Below are 20064 nucleotides of genomic sequence, written 5' to 3'. Positions count from 1 at the left end.
AGCCTCATTTTCCTCATCTGAAAATAATGGGCTTTTATTACTTGTTGTAAGAATCAAATGATATAATTAATACACATACAGTGTCTGGCACATAGTAAGTTCTCAATAAATATGTTTCCTTCCTACCTCTACTTTGGAAGGTAGTGTTATAAGGAGTGGAATGTTGCATAAGGAGAAGAGTGTAGTTTTGTACTAAGATGTTGGGTCAAATTCTAATCCAATCATTAGGTTATTCCCTAATGGGTGCCCTCAGCAAGTTACTTAACCTGAGCGCACGTTGCTTCTTCTGTAAGATGTAGCATATAATACTTATCTCATGGGTGTAAAGTATCTGGCCCCTAGCAGGTTCTCAATGGTAGCTATTTCTGTTACAGGTATAAGACTGTTCTTAGTTTCAGATATAGCACACCTACTGTTGTAAAGCCCCTCTCTGAAATTCTGTCTTTTCTTCGAGTGCATGAAATCTTTGTTTAAAAATATCCCCTGTTTTTTGGGCTTCCCTGGTGGCACAGTGGTTGAGAGTCCGCCTGCCGATGCAGGGAACGTGGGTTCGTGCCCCGGTCCAGGAAGATCCCACATGCCGCGGAGCGGCTGGGCCCGTGAGCCATGGCCGCTGAGCCTGCGCGTCCGGAGCCTGTGCTCCGCAACGGAAGAGGCCACAACAGTGAGAGGCCCGCGTACCGCCAAAAAAAAAAAAAAAAAATCCCCTGTTTTCTAATGGTTGTATACCCACTTGAGCTGACTGAGGTTTACCTGCATTTGCAAGTAACAGTATAGTATTTGAAAGTATGCTGCAGCATCACATTTGGGGCTTTTTGTTCTGTTTTGTTTGGCTGCTCTTTCTCTCCACACCACCGTCATCTTCTTGCTATACAAGGGGCAACTGCCTTGAGTGGAAATTTGTTGTCATTCATTCTCTACACCTATATTGTCCAGCTGTGTGGCCACATCATCGCTTTGATGCCAGGACACTAGTTGTCTCAGATGGTGCTTTACCATTTAATAGTAAGAAGCCAGATGTGGTGTCTCATTTCCTGCAGACATATTAAAGGCTGAACGCTATGGCCCATCTCTGCACCACCGCAGAAACTCAGTATGATCGGAAACTTAATCGGCCATGGTGGTACCCTGCTGTTGCTTCTGCAGGATGCTGCTCTGTTTACCAGTTCATCATTAGATAGTGCACTGCTTAGGGCAACTTTCAGTTCAGTGTTGCTGATATAAATATTTGGCAAGGCTAGCCTTTGTGGTAGGATTTGAGGAATTCAAAAAGCCTCCTGGCCCAAATATATCTCTGTCACTGGTCACAGTGCCTGAAATGCATGCAAGAAACATTTCACATGAACTTTCCTTCTTGGGTATAAGGCAATGTTAGAATGCAAATACCACTCTCTAAAGGGAAGATACTGAGTCATTATCGGCTATTAATACTCAGAGTCAGAAGTGCATTGGAATCCTGATTCTGTTACTAGCTGTATGAGCTTAGGGGGTTGCTAATTCTCTCTGAGCCAGTTTCCTCTTCTGAAAATGGGGATAATAATGGATGGTTGTGAGAATTTAATGAGAGAATGCATGTAAAGAACATAGTAAATGCTCAATGAACAATAGCTGTTATTAGCCTTAGGGACAGCAGGGCTCTGAAGGAATACATTTAGGACCTGGTAAATTTGGTTTGAGGGTCAGGAATAAGGTGAAGTCTGGTACCAGGAAACTGCTCACAGCAAAGGCCCTGGTGGAGTGGTGATATTACAGCTGGGGAATAGCATGGAAACTCTGGGGACCTGGGGTTGGAAGAGTTGGGTGGGAGGAAGAGGAAAGACTGAAGCAAAATCACACTGCATTTCCATGAACCTTCCAATAAGAAAAGCGCAGTACTACTCAGGATGCAATGCTTTGTGAGGTAGTAAGCTCTGACACTGGGAGTGTTCAAGCAGAGGCTGAGTGCTGGCTACCCTCAGGATACTCAGGGCTTCTCAAACTTATATTTACATACAAATCACCTGGGAATCTTGTTTAAATGCAGGTTCTGATTCAGCAAGTCTGGGTGGGACCTGAGATTCTTCATTTCTCATGAGCTTGCTGACAGTGCTGATGCTTCCGATCAACAGATGTCATCCTTAGTAGCGAGGCTCTGTTGCAGTTTGAAGAGAAATCACAGTGAGACAGAGGGATATGGTTAGGGAAAGCCAGAGAGTTACCCGGACAAGGCTCCATAAAGTAGGAGCACTCTGATGCAGTCATGATCTACAGTCTGGTTCTTAGCTTTGTAAGCTTTGAAATTTGATTGGTAGTATTGGCAGAGCCTGGGCTCCTGGGGACTGACTCACAATTAAACAAATTCACGAGACCAGTATATAAGCCAGAATGCCAACTGATTAATTTATTATGAGAAGTATAACTTCCAGTGGAACAGATACTAGTGTTTGCTGATCAGAGAATTACCTCCCTGTAGGCATATTTACAGGAGGAGCTAAATGATGAAAAGAAGGTTGCTTGGTGAGGAGGAGCTCATAGCAAGGGGAGTTCATAGGATGATTTTAATGGTTCATGTCATCAAGCTATGATAGTCTGATACCTTCATCTCCACTACTGGTCTAGACCTCCAGATAGTGCTGAGGGTGTTAGCCTCCATAACAGTCTCTCTGCCTCCTGTCTTGCCCTCATACAATCCAGATTATCTATGTAAGCCTAGGTCGATACTATCATTTGTTTGATCCACTGATTTCAATATAAATTCATAACCTAAACTCATCATTACAAAAAGTTTAAAATATAGAGAAAAGTTGAAAAATATTACAGCGAGCACCTATATACCCACCATCTAGATTCAACAATTGTTATCATTTCGCCATATTTACTTTATGTATCTGTGTGTGCACATGTGCATTGAGCCCACACTCTTTAACATAGATTTCTAAACTCTTCATGTTCTGGCATAACCCACTTGACCTGCTTCACTCCCCTGGGCTCCCCCTTTGCTCCCCCAGACATGCCTAACTATTGAATGTTAGTTCCCTGAATGTTCGCTGGTGTTCTCATGTATTGCCTATTGCCTATGCCTGAATATCCTTACTTTCTTTTTTCTTGATTAGCTCTATTTGTTCGCAAAGAGGGCCACGCCCATGTTGCCATAGCACCCTATGCTCTTCTCAGTGATAACATGTATTACACTATACTGTTATTGTGTGTTTGCCTCTTTGACTTTCCTACTAAACTATGAACTCCTTGAGGGCAGGGACTGTTTCGTTTGTCTCTGTATACCTGCACCTCTCAAGTGTCTTGAGCTTAGTAGGTGTTCAGTAATCAGAAAATCCAACTACCTGCTGGACAGTTCTACCTAGTTACCTCATGGGTACCTTGAATTCAACTTGTCTAAACTGAACTCATTTCTCCTCCTACCCACTCTACACATTTAAAACCCTCCTCCTAATTAAATGCCATTCAGTCTTCCAAGCCAAAAGCTTCAGAGCAATCCCTAACTCTTCCCTCTCATTCATCCTCCAAACAAGTCCTGTTGATTCTATATCCAAAATACATTACCAATCTGTCCATTTCTCTTTATCTCCACTACCAATTTAGTCCAAGCCACCTTCATTTCTCACCTGGAGCACTGCCAACAATCCTGTATCTGGGCTCCCTGCTTCTACTCTTGTCTCCTCCAATTTTTATTCACAGAGAAGCATAATGATCACTAAAATTCAGATCTGATTTTATTACTCCCTGCTTAAACCCTGATTATATTACTCCTTGCTTTTGGATTAAGTCCAAACTCCTTAGCTTTACCCAAAGGACTCTCAAGAACTGACCCCTTTGTCCCTCTATAACTTTATCTCTTGTACTCTGGGTTCCAAACACTTGGTGTTTATAGAGCCTGTAGTATTTGTTGTTTCTCAACATTTTCAGTTTCATGCCTCAGTGCCTTTTCTTGTATTGTTCTCTGTCTAGAAAGGCTAACACTCTCAAAGTCAGCACAGGTGTAACCTCCTCTGGGAAGCTTTTTCTTACTTACCAGTCTGGGTTAGTTCCTCTTCCCTAACACCCACTACTGCCCTATGCATACCTCTAGTGTAGCTCTTATACTATATACATCAGCACTCTCTCTATATATATATTACAATTATCAGCTTGTTTGTCTCATCAAAGGTAATTTATGAGCTTTTTGAGAGCAGAGTTAATGTCTTATTTTGTTTTAACCCAATGCTTAGCCCATGATTGGCATATAGTAGATTGCAATAAATATTTAAGAAAGAATGAATATTAACAAATGTCTCTCCAAACTTCATTTTTGTAAATATCTTATAAAAGATCTCTTTTCTTTTAAACACATTGTTTCTTCAAAGTACAACATAGTTGACTGTCATGCAGGTTTTATATGTATATATTTTCTGCCGCACAGCGCGGCATGTGGGATCTTAGTTCCCCGACCAGGGATCAAACCCACACACCCTGCATTGGAAGTGTGGAGTCTTAACCACTGGACTGCCAGGGAAGTCCAAATCATGCAGGTAATATTGATTGAATATTGAGTGTTCTTCACCAGCAATTTCAGACAATTTCTGGAACTGTACCATTTCTTTTTTATATATAAATTTATTTATTTTTGGCTACGTTGGGTCTTCGTTGCTGCGTGCGGGCTTTCTCTAGTTGCAGTGAGCAGGGGCTACTCTTTGTTGCAGTGCGCGGGCTTCTCATTGCTGTGGCTTCTCTTATTGTGGAGCACGGGCTCTAGGCACATGGGCTTCAGTAGTTGTGGCACGTGGGCTCAGTAGTTGTGGCTCGCAGGCTCTAGAGCGCAGGCTCAGTAGTTGTGGCACACGGGCTTAGTTGCTCTGCGACATGTGGGATCTTCCCGGACCAGGGCTCGAACCCGTGTCCCCTGCATTGGCAGGCGGATTCTTAACTACTTCGCCACCAGGGAAGTCCCGTACCATTTCTTTAGATGACAGATGCTACCCTTTTATTTTCCCCTAGGTAATTTTTATCTAAGAGATTAACATCATCAGTAGTTGGGGGTGCCATGCTATTGGTCCCATATACCTCCCTTGACCTCTAAGTCCCTTTCAACACCTACGATTCATGTTTCACAAAATTGCCCATTCATTTGGATTCTAGGTGCTGCTTGGTTATGGTGTTAATTTTCCGCTAGGTTTCTCTCAAGCCATAAGAGCATCACGTGCAGGATTGTCCCATGCTTAATCTTTGCAAATAATATTGATTAAATAAATGTTGGGCCAGGGGAGTGGAATGATTGATTAGGAATTTAACAAATGTTGGGCTGGATAAAGTAAATTATATTTATTTGAACTGAAAAAAATGGCTAAAAGTAAACATCCTGAACCTTACTTTCTCTGATTATTACCTCAAAGTAACAACCTTAATATTATTTTAAAAGTATTGGGTCCCTGAATCTGTTTAATAATAATAGTATTTAACAGATATAATTTTTACACTCTGCTAAGCACTGTTCTAAGTGCTTTATATGTATGAACTCATTTAATCATATAGACTACTCTATGGGGTAGGTACTATTATTATCCCCATTTTACAGATGATGAGGAAACTGTGGCACAGAGAAGTAATTTCCCCAAGGCCAAAAGTTATCCATAACTGTCAGACACCAGAAGTATTAATTCAGTTTAATCTATGCATATTTATTGAGCACCTACTAAATGTAACAACTGACAGGGTAGATAAAAAATTGTACACTTAAAGTAAGGAGAAATCTTAACGCAATAGTGCTGTGAGTGAATTGTCAAGGTGAGTCAGGCTCTTTTTTAGTTAGTGGGAGATGGAGAAAGATTGTTGAGGTCGTGAATGACGCAGACATATCTGTTTGGGTAAGTCTGGTTTGTGGAAAATGGAAGAAAAGAGGCTTAGTTTTGAGGAGTATGAAAATGGTCATTCCTTTTTGAGGGCTAAGATTACTTTTAGAAGGGGCATCTGATGCAGTATATTTAGTATGAGGTAAGGGTAAGAAGGAAATACATAGGTATGACGCTTGTTTAGAGAAGGAAAGGAAAAAGTTTAAAATTTCAGATCTGCACTTTTTAGAAGTACTTTCGCATTCTGGCACCTTAAGCCAGAAATGCCCCTTAGGCAAACGTTACGAGGGAAAAATATATTCTTGCAATTCAAAAGGGACTCAAATCCTACCAACAAGCGTTTCTGTTCTCTGTTTCCATAGTTCCTCGCCTGTCCACTTTTCATACAACGACTTGACACACCTGACCACACAGCCTCCGATCCTATTCTAATGCCTGCCCATCCTGTTACCCTTTTTTTTTAAATTTATTTAGTCTATTTATTTTGGCTGCTTTTGTTCTTTGGTGTGGTGCACGGGCTTCTCATTGTGGTGGCTTCTCTTGTTGTGGAGCACGGGCTTCAGTAGTTGTAGCTCGCGGGGTTGGTTGCCCCGCGGCATGAGGGATCTTCCCGGACCAGGGCTCGAACCACTGTTCCCTGCATTGGCAGGCAGATTCTTAACCACTGCGCCACCAGGGAAGCCCCCTGTTACCCTTTTAAAAGGCGGATCCCGCAGTGTCCTTTCCTCCCTCCCAGCCGCCTCCACCCCCAGTCGGCTGGGCGGAGCTTCACGCTAAAGCCCCGGAGCCCGACGCGGCCAAGGCAGTAGCAGAGAGGACTGAAGCTCCGAAGAGCTGCATCTGCGGCAACATCTCCAGCGACGTTACGTGCCTCTCGGCTTCGACCCAGCCTGCCGCGCGTGCCAGTCTCTCCCCGCCCCCTCCCCACCTGGCGCGCACCTGGCCAAGGCCGGGGTCCCACCGAGAGCCGGGAAGGCGCGTGCCAGGGGCCCTAGGGAAGCGCAGAGCGCGCGCGCCATGGGGCCGCCGCCCGGGGCCGGGGTCTCCTGCCGCGGTGGCTGCGGCTTTTCCCGATTGCTGGCCTGGTGCTTCCTGCTGGCTCTGAGTCCGCAAGCCCCCGGTTCCCGGGGAGCCGAAGCAGTGTGGACCGCGTACCTCAACGTGTCCTGGCGGGTTCCGCACACCGGAGTGAACCGCACCGTGTGGGAGCTGAGCGAGGAGGGCGTGTACGGCCAGGATTCGCCGCTCGAGCCAGTGGCTGGGGTCCTGGTACCGCCCGACGGACCAGGGGCGCTGAACGCCTGTAACCCGCACACGAATTTCACGGTGCCCACGGTCCCGGGGGACTGGGGCAGCAGCGTGCAAGTCTCTTGGTTGGCCCTCATCCAGCGCGGCGGGGGTTGCACCTTCGCAGACAAGATCCATCTGGCTTACGAGAGAGGGGCGTCTGGAGCCGTCATCTTTAACTTCCCGGGGACCCGCAATGAGGTCATCCCCATGTCTCACCCGGGTGAGTGCCGCTACCGAATTGCGCGCCATCAAACCCCTGCCAAGGCCATTTTCCCTTATTTTCCTCAGTGTGATCTTCCCCCTATCCCCTTGCTCCGAAGGAAAACGAGTGTCCTTTCTGTCCCCATCGAGTGAGGGCAGGGTCCTCTCTTCCCCGAGATTCACCCTGCGTCGGGGGTTTGGGCAGAAAAATCCTTTAGAATTTGCCTCTCTGGTGAAAAAGGGTGAAAACAGAGTGAGGAGGCTGGCAACTCGAGAAGGACTGTTTGGGCTCTTTGCGTCGTCTTTTCCTGCTCTTTCACGAGGGTGGTTTGCATTGGATTAATTGGTTGGTGGTGGGCATTGGCTTTGAAATGACTGGGAAGAAGCCTACCCGAGAAGCCTGCCTGGAAATCCCTTCCTCAGTCTTGTCCTGATTAACAGCCTCAGGCCCGCAGCAGATTTTTTCCCTCCTCTCTCACTGTTTTCTCTGCATGTTTCCTAGTATCAGGTACAAGATTGTGTTACTGTGCCCTGTTAACCTCATTCCAGTTTTGGTGGAAACTTTGCTCAGCTGTTGGGTTCTTCTCTGCCCAGGGGTCTCAGGTCCCAAGTGATTTTTGGTATCAGTGCTTTCCTTTGCATTTGAAAAAATCTGATTTAGGATATTGAGTGGCAAAACAGGTGATTAGTGTTATTAAAGAAGAAGAGGTTTCTGCATGAGACTAGCAAAGGCCTAGGCTTTGGAAAATGTAATCCAGGTAGGTCTTAAATTTGTACAGATGAGGTGGATTACTGTTTTTCCCTCTTCAGTTATCCTTCCAGAAACCTTCTCCCTATTTGTGATTAGGTGTCCATACCATATGTACATAGTGATCCTAGGCCCCAAAAGACAAAGAAAAAAAAATTGGGGGAGAAAAAGGCAGAGACACGTAATAGTAGTAGCAGTATATCATAGTTGTTGAGAGCTGGGCCTCAAGTCAGACCTTGGTTAAATTCCGGCTCCATTGCTTACTAGTCCTGTGACCTTGAGCAACTTATCTGAAGTCTGGCCTGGATTCCCTCAATCAAATGGGAAAGAACTAAGAATGAACCACTCCCACAGGTTTGCCTTGAGGATGAAATGAAATAATGATGGGAAAGAGTTTAACACATCATCCTTCTCTGTAAAGGTTAGGTGATAGGATCAGCTTTTCAGAGTTGTTGGAGAGATGAATCTGCTTGTTTAGCTACTGGAGATTCTGTGTTTTTCCTAAAACAGTATGTCTGGCCCTGTCTAGAGAGCACTTGCACTGCGTGGCTGGGTGGTATAATGGAAAGAGCACTGAACTGGAACTTAGGAGATTTTAGCTCTTTTAGTCCCTTCTCTGCCTCTACCAGCTTCACAACCTTGTACAAGTTACTCACTGGTCAAATGATAGTATAGAGGCAGGAGGAGGAAGCCAGGTTGGCAGATCGTGACAAAAAATGAACTAGATGAACTCCCTTCCAGCTCTAAAATGCTGTGATTCTTAGATTTTATGTTGATTAAAGAAAGGAGCAACTGCATCTCTTTTGGTTGATAATTCGTTGATTAGAATGAAATTACTTTTTAAAGGCTGATAGAAACAAAGAATAAGGACTTGGTATATTTTAAAGTCCTTACATTTCAACTGGCTACCTGAATGCAAGGGTTTGACTTTGCTTCCTCCCAATGAGATTCATTTGCACAGATGATTTGGAATTGAAGAGTACTCTTTAGAGAATTCCAATTTAGACTGCTTTCATCCTACTTCTGTTAAGTATATAAGCTTATATTTATCTGATAGATTTAGGGGACAATAAAATTAATTTTGTTGAGCTCCCACTATGTGCCAGGCACTCTACATACATCTTACTTATTCTTTATTGAGAGATAGTATGGTGTACTAGGAAAAGCAAACGCACTATAGTCAAGAATGAGAATCAAATTCTGGATTTACCACACAATAGCTTTGTGTCCTTGGTCAGATTATTTAACATTACTGAGTCTCAGTTTTCAGAAAAGTGTTTTGATACTTTAAAAATGTATTATTATCTGCGGGTTCGTGCCCCGGTCCGGGAGGATCCCACATGCCGCAGAGTGGCTGGGCCCGTGAGCCATGGCCGCTGAGCCTGCGCGTCCCGAGCCTGTGTTCTGCAACGGGAGAGGCCACAACAGTGAGAGGCCCACGTACCGCAAAAAAAAGAAAAGAAAAGAGGTGCTAAAAATGTATTATTATCTGATATGCTGACTGTAGCAATGTTACACTTAGGCTAACTAGCTAAAATAACTAGCTAGTTACTTGAGGAATGGAATCACGTTTCTTCCTTGAACTCCTGGAGAAACTACTTTTCAACACAGGGGAAAAATCCCTTTGCATTTCATCCACATATGTTGTTAAATATTTGTTTGCAGAGTGCTGTGTTGTTTGCTCATTCCTCAGAGTAATCCCAGGGTTTGTTGTAATCTCTGGTCAAAAACGATTTCTCTTGGATTTTAGTGGCAAAGAGGTAGGACTGAAGTTTATGTGTTGATTAACAATATATATTGCCATGAATTCTACAAGGGCCACCAAATGTGGAAAAGCCATTGCTGTGGTCTTTGTTTACAAAACCTTTCTTCACCCCCTCTCACAGGGGCCTATGCTTGAATTGTCTGTCCTTTGTTGGAGTTCGTGTTGATCATCCACACCCACCTATCACAGTCCTGCGACCATGAAGACCCATTTGTTTCAAGTAACAGAACTAACTGGTTTAGAACAGTAGCTTTAAAACTTTTGTGTATTGGAGAGAAACTCCACTATATAAGTGCAATCGATTAGGAAAATCAGACTATTTTTTTAAAAAATCAGGCTATTTTTATGGATACCAAATTTTCCCAGAGGGTAGCTGTAGGCTTGCAGCAATCCATGCAGTTTATTTCTGTATATTATCTTCCAGAAAATCCTGATTCACACATATAAAAAATTTTAAATGACAGATTTTTATTAACAGATGATCCTGCAGTCTCTGGATATTTTTCATTCAAATGGATCCAGAAACTGGGAATAAAATGCAGAGAAAATTTTGGTTTCACAGTTTAATCACTATTCATGTCTTATTTAAATATGAAAATCAGATAAGAAGCAGCCAAAACAGAGTAAGCACTAAAGCTGTCTAAAAGGTATGGTTGTCACGATGAGACACGTTATGCATGTTCTTGTTGTTGCACAACTAACTAGTCTCCTTTCGCCAAGCAGATGAGCCTGAGCCTTGCATGCTTTCTAATTGAGCACAGCCCACAGGTTGAAGTGGTGTCAGTACTTCCTTACACAATTTTCCTTGAGTCAACATGTGCAGGCATGAATTTATTGAAAGACCTGTGCAAAGCTTCCACCTTCATAATCCATGACGCATTTACAAGAACTTGAAACATATTCAGAGGGATGGCAGGAGAAGCATTATTCCTGAGGGCTGTAAAAAAGTGAATGAACCAAGCCATTTAAGTTAGTGATTTGGTGGTCTTCCCTGGGATAGAGTTTGCTATATAAAACAGTTGCTTGTATACATTGTTGAAAGACCTCTTAGAGTGTATTAAGAAGATGGCCTCTACCAGGTTTTTTTTTTAGGTTTTCTTTTTTTTATTGAAGTATACTTGATTTACAATGTTGTGTTAATTTCGGGTGTATAGCACAGTGATTCAGTTATATATATACATATATAGATTCTTTTCCCTCATAGGTTATTGTAAAATATTGAGTATAGTTCCCTGTGCTATACAGTAGGTCCTTGTTGGTTATCTGTTTTATATATAGTAGTGTGTATATGTTAACCCCAAACTCCCTCCCTCTGCCACTTAATATTTTTAAAATCTTAGGCCAGTATTTTACTTCTCTAAGTCTCAGTTTTCTCCTGTGTAAGATGGGCATAATAAAAAACTTACCTGAGGACATATATACACTACCAAATGTAAAATAGATAGCTAGTGGGAAGCAGCCGCATAGCACAGGGAGATCAGCTCGGTGCTTTGTGACCACCTAGAGGGCTGAGATAGGGAGAGTGGGAGGGAAGAGATATGGGGACATATGTATATGTATAACTGATTCACTTTGTTATAAAGCAGAAACTAACACACCATTGTAAAGCAATTATACTTCAATAAAGATGTTAAAAAAAAACTTACCTGTTAAGGGATTAAATGAGATACTACAGATAAAGTGTTTAAATGAGATACTACAGATAAAGTGTTTAGCATAGAGCCTGACATTTAGGAAGCTACTATAATTTTTCTTTATTACAGTTAAGATAGTTAAATGTATTTTAGAAAATGAAAAGTGATTTGTATGTTGGTGGTAAACAATTTGAAAATGAATAGCCTAGAGTACTTCAAGGTCCATATTACCTGACATCTGACTGTAACCCTTTAGGAATAAGTTGAGTAGACTGACTGTTTTACCAGAAAATGATCTTTTGGCCCACCTATGTTTGTCATTCTTTTCTCAAGTAACTGCTTATCCCTCAAGTAACCAATCTTCTTCCCATTCACAAGGACTTTGGAATAGGATTTTCCACTGATTTATTACCACCCAATCCCTTCTCAACCACTTGACATTTAGTTTTTATTCTTTGTTGGGTTTTTTGTTGTTGTTGGCTGGTTTGTTTTTTTTTTTTTTTTTTGCCCCCTAGTAAGTTGACATCAAAAAGAACCTATTTTAGTAGAATGATAGGCTCAAAAGAAGTTGAGAAGAGAATGGGTGGTGATGATTTACCAATGTAAAATACCATTCCAGAATCTGTTCCATGTGCATCCTTTTTGATCTCTCTGCAGTACTGTATTTGATATTGTTGACCACTCCTTTGAAACTCTTTCCTAAGCAGTCTCTTGCTTCTCTTGCCTCTCTTTTGTTTCATTTCTGTTATTTTATTAACATACTCATCTCATACCTTTTCTTCCTTGCATTCATACCCAGGCCCCCAACACTCTCCCTCCAGTAAATATCTGCCACGTCCAGTTGATTTCAGTCTTCTCACATATGTTCAATCTTCTCACATATGTTCCTTTCTTCCTCACAATTGTTTTTACACTGCTTTCAGTTCCTGTGTCTTCTCATGGGAACAAATACTTAGCCTTGGTCTCCCTGCCTCCAGTCACTTCTTCTCTTCGGTTCTTCCTCCACGTGGCCACCGGAACACAGCTCTGGTCACACATACGCCATTGCTCAAAAGCCCATTACTTATAAATTTGAGACTATGTTTCTCAGCATGGCATATAAGACTCTTAATGATCTAGTCCCAACCTACTTGTGAAGCTGTATGTATTTCTTGTCTCATATTGATCCCTAAACATGTTCTCTACTCTTTCCCATTATAATTCCTTTGCTCGTACTTCTGCTTTTGCCTACATACCCTTTTCTTACCAGCTCTGTTGGTCAAAACCTTACCCATCCTTCAAAACCCAGCACAGATGCCTCCTCATCTTTGAAGGCTTTCGTAATTCTTTCATTTCCTCTTCCCACCACAGCCCCCACACCAAAAACAAAATAGTCTCTTATCTCCTGTAGGACACCATCTCTTATAGTACTTTCTGCATTTTTTTAAACATCTTTATTGGGGTATAATTGCTTTACAATGGTGTGTTAGTTTCTGCTTTATAACAAAGTGAATCAGTTATACATATACATATGTTCCCATATCTCTTCCCTCTTGCGTCTCCCTCCCTCCCACCCTCCCTCAGGCGGTCACAACACACAGAGCTGATATCCCTGTGCTATGCAGCTGCTTCCTACTAGCTATCTACCTTACATTTGGTAGTGTATATATGTCCATGCCTCTCTCTCTTCGCTTTGTCACAGCTCACCCTTCCCCCTCCCCATATCCTCAAGTCCATTCTCTAGTAGGTCTGTGTCTTTATTCCTGTCTTACCCCTAGGTTCTTCATGACATTTTTTTCCTTAAATTCCATATATATGTGTTAGCATACGGTATTTGTCTTTCTCTTTCTGACTTACTTCACTCTGTATGACAGACTCTAGGTCTATCCACCTCATTACAAGTAGTTCAATTTCGTTTCTTTTTATGGCTGAGTAATATTGCATTGTATATATGTGCCACATCTTCTTTATCCGTTCATCCGATGATGGGCACTTAGGTTGTTTCCATCTCCGGGCTATTGTAAATAGAGCTGCAATGAACATTTTGGTACATGACTCTTTTTGAATTATGGTTTTCTCAGGGTATATGCCCAGTAGTGGGATTGCTGGGTCATATGGTAGTTATATTTGTAGTTTTATAAGGAACCTCGATACTGTTCTCCATAGTGGCTGTACCAATTCACATTCCCACCAGCAGTGCAAGAGTGTTCCCTTTTCTCCACACCCTCTCCAGCATTTATTGTTTCTAGATTTTTTGACGATGGCCATTCTGACTGGTGTGAGATGATATCTCATTGTAGTTTTGATTTGCATTTCCCTAATGATTAATGATGTTGAGCATTCTTTCATGTGTTTGTTGGCCATCTGTATGTCTTCTTTGGAGAAATGTCTATTTAGGTCTTCTGCCCATTTTTGGATTGGGTTGTTTGTTTTTTTGTTATTGAGCTGCATGAGCTGCTTGTAAATTTTGGAAATTAATCCTTTGTCAGTTGCTTCATTACTTTCTGCATTTTGCTGGTAGTTTTTTGTTTATATATTTTACCTTCCTACTGTATCGTAATCATTTTAATGTTTTATTATTGTCATATTCCCCATAGGAACCTTTATACTTTATGTGCTCTGGAAATGCTTCTTGAGTGGCCTTAAATACACAACAATGCCAGAGGGTCATATGATTCCCTAGAAAAATATCTAACGGAAGGGGATTGAAATTCAATTCATTAAACATTTATCAAGGGTCTATTGTATGCTAAGTACTGTGCTTCTTGCCTGAATATACAAAATAAGGAGGACTAAAATTGTACAGATACTTCAAGATTGCAAACGCCCTAATTTTTATGTTGGTCACCATCATAAAATGTGCCAGTTTATGGGTTTTTAATGGCAAAATGACCTAGGTAACAAAGAAATAGTGACAGTGAGTATTTACGTTGAACTTTCCCTGTTCTATTTTTTATTGATGTTTTAAAAATTTGATTTACACCATTCAACTTATGTCTCCAATTAAAGTGCTTCCAGTGAACATGTTGATGAATGTGGAATCCCATAACATAAAAACCTTACAAAAATATAGCCTGATCGGTGAATTGTTTTTCTAAGCACATAAAGAACTATTTCCCCCAGTCCATGGAAGATGTGTGTTGTCTCATATAGAATGCCACATTTAGTCTCTGTTCTCAGGCTTAAATGGAGAAAATAGAGGAGGGTACCAAAGATATTTTCTAAGTTATTTTATGATTATAAACTTAACCATGCATCTTGCAGAAAACTTGGAAAATACAGAAAAGTATAAAACTAAAAATAAAAGCTACGTATAATTCCACAATGCAGAGATGGTACCATTAATATTCCTTCTAGTCTCTTTTTCCATGTATCCTACTTTTATCATAATGGTTATTTTTTCATGAATATTAATGTAGTATTAATAAAATACAGACAGTTTAAAGGAAAACACAAAAAGCCATAAATATAACCATTTTAGCATTTGGGGGTGTTTTTTTTGTCATTTGCTTCCTTTACTCTGCATATATATTATTTAAAGAATTATAATTATATACTATATATACAGCTTTGCATCCTGCTTATTATTGTAAGCATTTTCCCATGTAATTAAAAATAGAGAGAGGGTTCTCTTGTAGGCTGAAGATGGTGGTCATTGATTGGAGGGGTGGGAATTGAGCTTCTCTTCCATTAACCAGCAGAAAGGAAGTGCAGAAATGGTGACAGGGAGGGGTGTGAATTGGAACATTTAAAACAAAAATATGCCCCAAAGAGCCTTACATAAAAATATACTTACTAGCCATAAATGTGATCTGGTCTAACCCATGTTCATTGCCTACTGTGGCCTTGGTGTTTTGAAAGGTTTGATCACCATTTGTACCTTAGTTCCTCTTCTCCTATAATATTCCTATAGGTGATGTCTTTGTTACAAATGAGGTTTGCAACCAGTTTCCTTGTTGCTTGGTTAAGTAGCACCTCATTGACTAAAATGGCCTTTCTTATTCATGATGACCACTGAACTGTAAACTATTGTTGGGGTTTTTCCCAAAGTTTACTTGATAGGGTACCACAAATACTGCCTAGCGGTGAATAACTTTTTGTATATGTAAATTTCATCAAAGAATAATGTACATACCAAATAGGTATAGAAATAATTAATGTATAGCTCAGTGAGTTTTCACAAAGCAAGCACACCTGTGTAACCAGCACCTGGCTCAAGAAGCAGAACAGTACCAGAACCCCAGAAGACTACCTTGTGCCCCAAGACAAAGAATCTTTGAAGCAGCACAATTGTCAACTTTGTCTCCTGAGGAAATGACTTCTTACAGCATGTGGTAGGAGCCTAGTCACCTACAGAAACAAATCCTTCACTGTATTGGAGCTAGTTAACTGTGGTGATCCTCAGCTGCACACTGTAGGTAGTTATTTCCAAGCACAGAATACACTCACTTTTAAAAAATAATTAATTAATTAATTTTGGCTGCATTGGGTCTTCGTTGCTGAGCACAGGCTTTCTCTAGGTGCGGCGAGCGGGGGCTACTCTTCGTTGCAGTGCTTGGGCTTCTCACTGTGGTGGCTTCTCTTGTTGTAGAGCATGGGCTCTATATGCATGGGCTTCAGTAGTTGTGGCGCGTGGGCTCAGTAGATGTGGCATGTGGGCTCATTAGTTGTGGCACGTGGGCTCAGTAGTTGTGGCGTGTGGGCTCAGTAGTTGTGGTGCATGGGCTCAGTTGTTGTGGCTTGCGGGCTCTAGAGCATAGGCTCAGTAGTTGTGGCACACGGGCTTAGTTGCTCTGAGGCATGTGGAGTCTTCCCGGACCAGGGATCGAACCCGTGTCCCCTGCATTGGCAGGTGGATTCTTTTTTTAAGTGATCTTTTTATTTTTTTATTTTTAACATCTTTATTGGAGTATAATTGCTTTACAATGGTGTGTTAGTTTCTGCTTTATAACGAAGTGAATCAGCTATACATATATGTATATCCCCATATCTCTTCCCTCTTGTGTCTCCCTCCCTCCTACTGTCCCTATCCCACCCCTCTAGGTGGTCACAAAGCACTGAGCTGATCTTCCTGTGCTATGCGGCTGCTTCCCACTAGCTATTGTTTTTACATTTGGTAGTGTATATATGTCCATGCCACTCTCTCACTTTGTCCCAGTTTACCCTTCCCCCTCCCCATGTCCTCAAGTCCATTCTCTACTAGGTCTGTGTCTTTATTCCCATCCTGCCCCTAGGTTCTTCACGACCATTTTTTTTTTAGATTCCATATATATGTGTTAGCATATGATATTTGTTTTTCTCTTTCTGACTTACTTCACTCGGTATGACAGACTCATTCCATCCACCTCACTACAAATAACTCAATTTCGTTTCTTTCTATGGCTGAGTAATATTCCATTGTATATATGTGCCACATCTTCTTTATCCATTCATCTGTCGATGGACACTTAGGTTGCTTCCATGTCCTGGCTATTGTAAATAGAGCTGCAATGAACATTTTGGTACATGACTCTTTTTGAATGATGGTTTTCTCAGGGTATATGCCCAGTAGTGGGATTGCTGGGTCATATGGTAGTTCTATTTGTAGTTTTTTAAGGAACCTCCATACTGTTCTCCATAGTGGCTGTACCAATTCACATTCCCACCAACAGTGCAGGAGGGTTCCCTTTTCTCCACAGGCAGGTGGATTCTTAACCACTGCACCACCATGGAAGTCCCCATGGACTTTTTGACACAGTTATTAAGCCAGTTTAGAGTTGCCACATTTTGCTGTTAACACCCCACTTTGGAGCCCTATGGGCAAAGCAGAGCACAAGGGCTCTTTGTTATTTTTCCATTTCTTGTTCTGTCTTTTTCAGCTGTATGTATGTATGTCTTCCTAGATATCATGACATATAATTATTGCTTAAATTTACCCATAGGCTTGTTACAATATTGATTTCTTCCGAAAAGAAAGTTTGGTGATTCATGCCTGACTTGACGGAGGCTGTTGGGTTCAGAACCTAGTCGCGCTTTACTTGGTTTTAATGCTTGAATGCTCAAGTTAGATACAAATCAGTGATTTTGAGTTTAACCTTATTTATTTTGACCTTTTTTGAAAGAAGATGGTGCTTGAACTCACTTGTTGGGGTGTGTGTGTATGTTTCCCTCAAGATATTAATCATTATCATTTCAGATAAAATGTTGAAGTAGCTTAGTTAAATGCTGCCTGCAACTAAAAAGTCTTAGCTTTTGAAAGGAAAATATACCAAAATGTTAACCTTGGTTATATCTGGTTGGTGGAATTATAGGTGATTATTGTCCTCGTCATTATCATTTGTCTGTATTTTCTGAATTTCCTATAATGAATATGTTTTATACTTGTAATCAGAAAAAATCAGGTATTTTAGAAAATCCAAAATTCTCCTATAGTGTTGATAAATCCTAAAGAAAGCATTAATAATGTGACCTTTGCAACAACAGGAACGAAGCATACCTTATAATAGAAATGATTTACTGACTATTATGAGAATTTAAGGAAGAATTACTTTGGTCTTTTGAATATATCTAACTTACATAATTGTTAGTGACCAACTGTTAACACTAACTGGTTTCTTTCTTGTTAACACTAACTGGTTTCTTCATATGTAAAATGAGCCTTGAACACTACAGAACTTTAAAGAATGACTTTTTCTATTTTAATATGGAATATTTCTCTTCTCTTCCTTTTGTATCACGAGTGGTGTTTTTTTCTTTCCCCCCTTACACATATCTCACCTTTCTTGGTTTTTTTGTTTGTTTCCCATAAGAGACCTGCTTCCCTTCACTAGCCCCCTTCAATATCTATTCTATTCAATACTTTTAAGATTAGTGCTAAATTTAACAGCTTAGGAAGAAGAATCCAATATGTTGGCAGTTTTAACCCATGACACACTGAGTTCATCTGATGACAATAGCTTCTGTCATTCTAGAAAAGAGGAAGAGATTTTGTGAGAATAAGGGCAGAGGAGAATCATGGTGTTCTTATTTTACACTTCATTAATGATATGCAGAACATACAAGCTCAATCAAAATTGCATTTAACACATCAGTAAAATTGAATTACAGATCTTCCTCAACTTATGATGGGGCTACATCCTGATAAACCAATCATAAGTTGAAAATATTGTTAAGTCGAGAATGCATTTAATACACCTTAACCTACCTAACATCATAGCTTAGCTTGGCCTACCTGAAACGTGCTCAGAACATTTATATTAGCCTACAGTTGGGCATATTTGATAATAAAGTGTTGAATATCTCATGTAATTTATTGAACACTGTACTGAAAGTGAAAAACAGAGTGGTTGTCTGGGTACAGAATGGTGGTAAGTGTATTGGTCACGTGGCTGACTGCTGCTGCCCAGCATCACGAGAGAGTATCATACCACACATATCGTAAGTCAAACCATCATAAGTTGGGGAACTTCTGTACTTCTTTTCAAAATTGGCATTTCCCTTGAAATACTATTCTGCTATGTGAATCTCCACAAGTTGGTGGTTTGCACAAGAAACTGTCAAATTCAAGGGTAGCTTCTGTACCACTTCTTTTTCTCTTAGGATACATTTTGTATCCCACTTTTTTTTTTTTTTTTTTTTTTTTTTGTATCCCACTTTTATACCCACTTCCTTTGCCTTTCATAGCTTAATTAATTGTACCTTAGATATTCCCCCCACCTCTCTCTCTCACTGAACCCCATCTTCCTTTTCAAAAAAATTTGAGCTTCTTTCTATGTGATGCCATTTATTTTGAAGAGAAATTAAACATTATAAGCAGCCAGTGCTTTCAATATCTGACGAACTTGAATGTGTCCATAACTCAGTCCCACAGTCTCCACAGAAACTTCCCATTAACCATGTAATCCTCCTGATTAAATATGCATTTTCCTTATGTCCCACTATTTAAGATATTTTAAATGTTTTTTGTTTTGTTTGTTTGTTTTTTGCTTTAAGTATTTCTGTGATTTTTTTTCTGAGAAGTTTTATTACAAATATAGGTTAAATAATAACTTATATTTGCTTTGAAGTTTTTAGTCCTCCAAGCATTCCACACGGAAGTAATCTGTGGGCTCATTTGGGAGCTCAGACACTGTTTACCAACATTACTATGGGAAAATGTATTGTCTCTAGTTCCAAACAACTCATTTACAAATGAATTTTTTTTTAGTTTTTTAAAAATTATTAACATCTTTATTAGACTATAATTGCTTTACAATGTTGCGTTAGTTTCTGCTTTATAACAAAGTGAATCAGTTATACATATGTCCCCATATCTCTTCCCTCTTGCGTCTCCCTCCCTCCCACCCTCCCTATCCCAGCCCTCTAGGTGGTCACAAAGCACCGAGCTGATCTCCCTGTGCTATGTGGCTGCTTCCCACTAGCTATCTGTTTTACGTTTGGTAGTGTATATATGTCCATGCCACTCTCTCACTTTGTCACAGCTTACCCTTCCCCCTCCCTGTGTCCTCAAGTCCATTCTCTAGTAGGTCTGTGTCTTTATTCCTGTATTACCCCTAGGTTCTTCATGACCTTTTTTTTTTTTTTTAGATCCCATATATATGTGTTAGCATACGGTATTTGTTTTTCTCTTTCTGACTTACTTCACTC

General features: G+C 40.7%; 1 protein-coding gene across 2 annotated transcripts in view; it reads left to right on the top strand.

Moving 5' to 3' along the window:
• The window catches only part of RNF128 (ring finger protein 128), a 98539-nt gene that overhangs the window by 33312 nt on the left and 45163 nt on the right, over nt 1-20064 (top strand). The window contains exon 1 of one of the 2 annotated variants that reach the window (XM_019949489.2): nt 6623-7332. The exons of the other annotated variant lie outside the window; for it this stretch is intronic. Within the exon in view, the coding sequence (XP_019805048.1) occupies nt 6840-7332 (493 nt within the window). The 5' untranslated portion in view covers nt 6623-6839. Of the gene's footprint in view, nt 1-6622; nt 7333-20064 lie in introns of those variants that run through there. 2 annotated transcript variants of the gene reach the window in all.

Source organism: Tursiops truncatus, chromosome X (assembly GCF_011762595.2).
Source record: "Tursiops truncatus isolate mTurTru1 chromosome X, mTurTru1.mat.Y, whole genome shotgun sequence".
NCBI classification, from domain to species: domain Eukaryota; kingdom Metazoa; phylum Chordata; class Mammalia; order Artiodactyla; family Delphinidae; genus Tursiops; species Tursiops truncatus.
This window is presented reverse-complemented; position numbering and strand designations above follow the sequence as displayed.